General features: G+C 46.5%; 1 protein-coding gene across 3 annotated transcripts in view; it reads right to left on the reverse strand.

The window, feature by feature from the left end:
* Nucleotides 1–2,651, reverse strand: part of EPHA1 (EPH receptor A1) — a 37,801-nt gene extending 35,150 nt beyond the window's left edge. Inside the window, exon 1 of one of the 3 annotated variants that reach the window (XM_072879443.1) lies at nt 2,455–2,651. Coding sequence is in view for 1 of the 3 variants with exons in the window: in XM_072879424.1 (XP_072735525.1) it covers nt 2,109–2,202 (94 nt within the window). In the remaining 2 variants the exon portion in view is untranslated. Of the gene's footprint in view, nt 1–2,108; nt 2,426–2,454 lie in introns of those variants that run through there. The other 2 variants (XM_072879435.1, XM_072879424.1) reach the window with 2 other exon arrangements.
* Between the last annotated feature and the right edge of the window lie 4,473 nt (nt 2,652–7,124).

Consider the following 7,124-nt stretch of genomic DNA (forward strand, 5'->3'; position numbering starts at 1 on the left):
GTGGGTGTATTCAGAGGGGTCATTTCTAAATATCTTAGAAAAGAATTTGGGGCTGAAAGGTAGGAGAGGGGAAATATTTAAATGGCATTTAAATAACCAGATTTCCCCCCCCTCATCTGACTGCTTTACAAATACTGCCTGCCAACTACAAGTAATAGAGTGTAAAGTGCAGATCAGCAAGAGTCCTGTGGAATGAGGAAGCAGGCTGTGGGCCCAGAATAAGAGATAAGAGGGATTGCACTGGTGTTCTCACCTCTGAAACACCCTTTCAGGATTGGGAGGAGGGAAAAGCAGGAATCCAGGTTTTGCAAGTTCGCAGCGTTCACAGCATGGTCATATGGCAAAACCTTCCTAGCCACAGACTCCCTGTCCAGACAAGGCTCCCCACTCACTTCCCTTCTGCTCTCAGTCTCTCTATTTGAGATACTATTCTTGTGTTGTTGTCTCCAAAACCTCTCAGGGTGAGGTAGCCTGTCCTTCCAGAACCATCACCCAGATAATATCTATCCCACGCACTTCAGGCCTGAAGCAGTGATGTGGAAGTGAGAGGGGCTGCATGGCAAGTTCTAGCAGAGCAAGGGAAAGGAACGAACTCAGAAGCAGCTGGGAAGGGAAACTGGCACAGCCCGTGTGCCGTGACACTGCACTGCCAGCAGCAGCTCCTTCAGCAGCTGAGTGCCCACTGGAGGGGGTGAAGTCCATTCTCAAAAAGTACCTCTCAAAGTGAAACCCACAACAGGGATTCTCCAAGGAAAGGAAGAATGAGTCAGCAAGACTACAAGAGCACAGGGAATACAAATACTCTGGGGCTACTAGCTCTTTCGTCCGCAGCCTCACTGCTAGGAATCTCACATGGCTGTCCACCCACATGGGAGGAGGTCTCCCGCAAAAGAAGAAAGACTTCAGATAAGAGAGGACGCCAGGGAAATGAGCTGTTCCCAGATAGACACGTTAAGGAAGAGTGGATCACAGACACAGCCCAAATGAGATGGTTCAGATAGGGGAGAAGCTGGCACGGAAGTCCCCGAGTGTTACTGCCAACTACTGGTCACACACTTACGGAAACCAGAGCCTGCGTGGTGCTACCTTATATTACTTCTCACCTAGGCTGGCCTTATCCACAATGTCTGCTAGCTGCATCCATGTAGCTGGATCATTAATAGAAACATGCTTGTCAAGAATGCTTTAAAAGAGCGCTCAGCACTTGCAGAGTCTGAGATGAGCCCATGGCTGAACTGCCAGTTATGACTAAGTCCTCTCGATCGAGAGCCTGGAGCAGCAAAGGAGAGGACTGTCCTTGGGATGGAAAAGCCCCAACACCTCTTGCTGTGCAAAACAGAGACTAGAAATCTCTGGCAGGAATTAACTGCAGGAGGAGGTAGGGAACAGAACAGAGATTTACTCTTCCTCACCTCTCTATTAAAATTCCCATTCCCCAGATGTTTCATAACCACTGTGCAACTGCCAAGATGGAAGAAAGATCACTACATCTAATAAAATGGACTAAGTTGAACAGAGAAGGGAAGCAAGGGAGTCTTAAAAGAAGAGGTGGAAGAAGAAATTGTAAAGCCCAGCTCTACCTCCCAACACTGGGGCAGGTGAAAGAGACTGTCTCACCTCCCAAGCCTCCCAAAAAATGACTGTCCTCTTGCTCACAAGGGTTAACTCCCAAGAGGGCTTCCTGAGGAACCTGCGGGGGTGTTGGCAAGGGGGGGAGAAGCCTTCTGAGTTTGTGTTTAAACTTGTTATCTGCAACGCTTGTGTTTAAAGCAAACAGAGGCAGAATTCTCTTGGATCACTGGATATGCCTAGGCATTTGTGCTTCAGCTGGGAGGGGGTGGAGAGGAAGAGGGGGAACATACTTGGGCTCAGTACACTGAGCCACCAAGAGCTGAACGGGGTTTGACCGTGGCCCTCGTCCTCCCACACCCACTTGCCCTCCCCAAACACCCCAGTCCCTCTCCAGTCCCTCCGGGTGTGCTGTGGTGTCCCTGGGGCCCCACGCGTGTTGGCCAGGCCCTGTTCCCTGCCCCTTGGAGAGGTCTCTATCTGCCTGCCTGCCCAAGCCCAACCCTCCAGGCAGAGGGACCAGCAGGTCCCACGCTTACCTTCTTTCCCAGGCACCTCGGGAGGAAGGAGAGCCCAGAAGAGAAGGAGCCGGAGGGAGAGCCTGATCCCGTTGCTCCAGATCCTTAGCTCCATGCTGGCTGGAGAGGGGGGCTGGCTCCCAGCCCCTGCCTCTCTCCCGGCTCAGGCCTCTGAGCCTTGGCTGCTGCTTGCAGTGCATGAACCTCTCCCGCAGGTTCCTGACTGGAGCGCACACATTGCACAACCTCCCTGCCTGGCCCACAGTTATGATGAAAGATCAAGGCGAGTGGGTGGAGAAGCCTTACTGCCTTTACCTGTTTTAAAGGGGCTGGTCAGACTTCCCATCTGGCAGGCAAATAAACCCACCTTAAAGGCAGCCACCTTTTTCTGGGATCCTCCTTCCACCTTTGCTCCAGTCCTGTCAGAGGCTCCCGATTGCCACCTCCTGGGCAGCCCTCGCCGCCATCCCCGCTCTTGCTCCGCCGCTGCCGCCGCCGTCCCCGGGCGGCTCTCCGGGCTCTGCCCCGGGGACGCTCGGCGGGGCGCCTGGCCAGGGCTGGCCGCCGCCCCTGCCCCCGGCCCCGCCCGAGGCGCGCTTGTGACCTGGCTTTCTCTTAGAGATGGAAAGAGGCGAGACACTGCGTTAGAGGCTGCTCGGTCCACTTCTCTCTGTGATAATGTGGCTAAAACCAGAGCCATCCTTGCAGTAGATGTTTAAGAAATCCATCTGCACACGGTGGCAGCGGCCCATTTTGTTCCCCAGGCTGTGACAGCATGTCACAGAGCAATAGCCATGCCACTTTGCCTGGCAGAATTACTGTTTTTCTTTTAGTAAGCTCCCTAGCATTGGTGGAAGGTGCCTGCTTTTCAATAAAAAAATCATGGGAGAGGAACTGAGCCAGAAGGATTCTCTCTCCATGTAGGAAGACGTCATGGGACTTTTAGTTTCCTTCCTGAGGGACATAAATATGCAATAACTTGCTTTTGTTGTATCTCTCCTGCCATTCATCAAGGATGTTACTCCCACTCATACACAGCTATTACACCCCTCCCCGTAAAATACAGATGGCATTATTCCTCCTGCTTTGTTCCTCCTCCTCCCCAAGGAGGGCCAAAGAAAGGACTTTGTCAGGTTGTCTAGAGAAGCTGGGGGATCTTCACCCTTGGAGATGTTCCAGATTCACCAGGACACACAGCCGTAAGCAACTTATCTGCAACCAGCCCTGCTGTGAGCAGGGGTTGGGACTACAGACCTCCTGAGGTCTCTTGCATCTAAATCTTTCAGTGAGTTCTGTGATTCTCTAACCATACATCTTGGAAAACCAAAATCTATCCCAAGAAGTTTAACACAGGCAAGAGAAATTTGAGAACAAATCGTTAAAATACTAAGCTTTAAATTTTACACAGCACATGAAGTAAAATATCAGTACAAATAATTCAAATGTTAATGTCATTCAGAGTAGTTATATCTTAAATTTATTCCAGTTTAATCCTGTCTAAAGTGCTCTTTCTCAGTCTGCAGTGCTAAGTCTCAGATTTTTATGCCCACCTTTCCCCCATATTTGAATGATTCCCATTGCAGCACCAGTATAAGGTTTCCTTGTCTACATCCTATACCTTGAGTTTGCACTAGTGCAGTGTATCTGTTTCAGTCTTCATTTGGACAATATTGTGCCTTCCTCAGTCTATGATGTAGCAGTGGGGCAGATGGACCCACGGCTAACTTGCCTTTTGTGACAGGACAACATAGGCGAGGCCTACATAGACATGAAATGGGAAAGAACCATTTGCAACTGGAGGGTAAGGCTCAGGAGCTCATATCCTTCCTAAGGCAAAAAAAATCAGTGCTGCAGCCTTACATTCAGTTCCTCAGGGCTACCTGAGTTTGCATCTGTAGAATCTCAGAAGTGCCAAAGCTCTGGGGTGAAGAACCTGGGGATGCTCTGTCTCTGTTTCATTAGTGGGCAGATACTCAGGACATTTGGAATAAGCTATTTGGAATAGGCAGGAACAGATTTACTAGGGCTTATTGGAGAAGAGGGCCTAAAAAAGATTTACTTTAATTTTCTCCCCCTTGTTAGTGTTGCCTGATGGGGGGCAGAAATTGGGGTATTCCAGATGATGGTCATCAGAAATTGTATGAACCACTTTGTTATTTTGTAGATTGAAGTTCACTTACTGTAGCTCCCGATCAGAATGCGTACAATGGTAGTCAAACAAAATACAATCTAATGTTACAGCAAGATCAAGATCTGCACCAAATCTATAAACAAGTGGAAGCATAAAAAAGTAGAAACCCTAAATGCCTGGAACTTTACTGATATCTGTAAAAACTCTGCTGCATTGCTTTGCCAATGTGTCCACCGAAATGCAGATCCAAAGGGAAAAAGAGGGAATCTACATAGAGGCTGTACCCTGGAGTACAGTGGAGTACTACATGTGAATTATTCATACAACTCTGCTGATTAATTCGTTGACAGGATCCTTTTGCTTGTGCATCACAAGGTTGGATTTTGTCTTTATAAACTGTTGGACAAAACTAATTCCCTGAGTGTCTAGTGCAAAAAAAAAAATCTGAAATTACTTAATTTCAAAAAATCTTTATCTTTAGAATCTTATTCTATGATTTACAGCTCCACAACTTTTTCACTGTCGTGGCTTCCCAGTGAGCTTCCCATCTCTGGCATGCTTTTTGATGGTAAGAAGATAACTGCATCTTTTAAACTCACTCTTAGCATGTCTTTGGGTTGAATCTCATCCTGCGTTTTGAGTCCCTCTTGAGTATTTCTGAATCGCAGAGCATATTTTTTCCTTCCATTTCCCAGTATCCTGTTTCATGAATCGCTGAGATTAGGTATCTAACTGGAAAATATCACTACACAACACACCTGGGCTTTCCTCCTACAGATATGTGGGCTTGTGGTGAGGGAAGTGAGGAGGAATGGTATGCACTAGGTCTTGTCTTGATGTACTGTTGGGACAGTCAAAGCGCACTCCCAAGACTGAGTTGGGACATGCTTCTTTTGAACTGCAGTTCAGACAGAGCTCTTTCATATGTTTCTTATAAATTGTTTACTGTGTGTTTCTTATAAATTGTTTACTGTGTTTGCTGCTCCTCACATTTTAGAAAGAGCTATGAGTTTCACCATTGTGCTGTTAAATTATTCATCTAGATGATGAATGAAACTGAACCTAGAAACAATCTCTGGAGTTCCTCACTTGATATTACTTCCCAAACTATCAAAGCATCACTTTGGTATTGAATCTGTGCATCTTGAACTGGCTTTCAGTAAGGTGTTACAGTAACATAGATGTATAGGGCTCCCAGGGGCCCCAATCACATTCTGCAACAAGTCCCACTTCAGTCTAAAGGAGGAACTTGCCCTTGTTCTGTGGCCTCTGATTCACTCCTTTTATCCACTATCTCTACAACTCTAAGAAAAATCTATGACAGCTCTGTAGAACATAGGGGATGCTCTGTTTTGATGTTTCATTCCCTGAGGAGAATTCGTGCTCTCTCTCTCTTATTCTCACCTCCATAACCACAGTTTAATATTCCAGTGTTTTCTTTTTTATCTTGGAAAGTTTTCTGGCTCTACTCCACCAGCAATTATCTTAGAATATTTCAAAAAACTGATTCTATTATCTGCAGATAATAGAATCCTACCATCTAGTGGTTTAAGCTGTTAAATTAGTTTTATACATGGACTTTTTAAATTCAGAAACTCAGACTTTATTTTAAACTCCTACAAAGGAGCACAAGTGACTCTTGATCACAAAGTGGTCACCCCTAGCTTAGGGACTTGGAGACTTGACAGCACAAGTATTCAAGCTGGTTATCTTTCTCCCCTGAGAAGACTAACAAGGGCAAGGGAACAAATGGAGCTGATAGAGACAGGGTGTAGATCTGGGTTTTCATTTTTATTGCTCATCCCAGTAGAAGCAGGGGACACTCCCTTACTCTTCCTCACATATCCAGAGAGGAACACCCTTGGAGATGTACAGGATTTGCCTGAACAAGGCCCTGAGCAACGTGACACAGCTTTGGTGTTAACCTTGCTGTGAGTAGGTATTTGTACTAGGTATTTGGGCTAAAGACCTCCAGTAGTCCCTTCCCACCTTAATCTTTTTCTGATTCTGTTCTTCACTAGTAGATGAACAATCATGTCTTCTTGCCACCAGGAACGTAGACAGGTCCTTACTTGGGCTCCAATCAAAATAGGAGGGCAGCTTCCCATATGTATTCTCCACCTAACGGAGACAACATACCAGTGGGAAGGACTAAACATGGACTAGAAGTCCAGTATCCCTGCATAAAACTCCACTTACTTGTTCATCAGCAACATACTCATAGGTGTTTCTCTATCCACTGGTGCCCTGGCTGGACACTTAATTAGGCACAGAAGCGTATTTCCATTGTTGGCTGAACTGCAGGCTTTCTGGCTTTTGTCTCTTCATAAGCTATCCTGCATATAGTCTGCTATGCTCTTATCGGGCTTGCAAAACAGGAGTAAATTATTGTACCATCCTGAAAATGAGGAGGAGGACCTTTCTTTTCCCAGGAATTACCTGAGAAAATTATCTTGCCTTCATATCCCAGTCCTGCTCCCCCTGGTGGTCCAGTGGATGTGGAGCCCGAGAGCTCCCGGCTGCCTGAAGGTGCTGTGGCAGGAGCAGAGAGCAGCCCACCCCACCCATCAGGACCACGCGTAGTTTAAGGTGATGCAATCAGTTTTGGCTGGTGATGGCTGGGATTTTGTTTCTCTCCAAGTTAACACTTTTGGTCAACAGTGAAGCCATGAGAGACTGAGGGACCTATTGCAAAAAGAAAAAAAATCTAAGCCAAACAGGGCTTCACTTATGTTAAGATGCGACATTTTGGATAGACAAGTGGGAAGCAACGCAAACCCAGCCATAATACAATCGCATTCATGTTCCCATTCATAAAACTGCCTTAAGTGGTAGAAGTCTGGGTCACAAGAGTTAGTTACTTTTTAATAGATATTATAGAACTTTATATACTTATAAATCCAAAA

The sequence above is a fragment of the Ciconia boyciana genome, chromosome 1, assembly GCF_034638445.1.
Source record: "Ciconia boyciana chromosome 1, ASM3463844v1, whole genome shotgun sequence".
NCBI lineage: Eukaryota > Metazoa > Chordata > Aves > Ciconiiformes > Ciconiidae > Ciconia > Ciconia boyciana.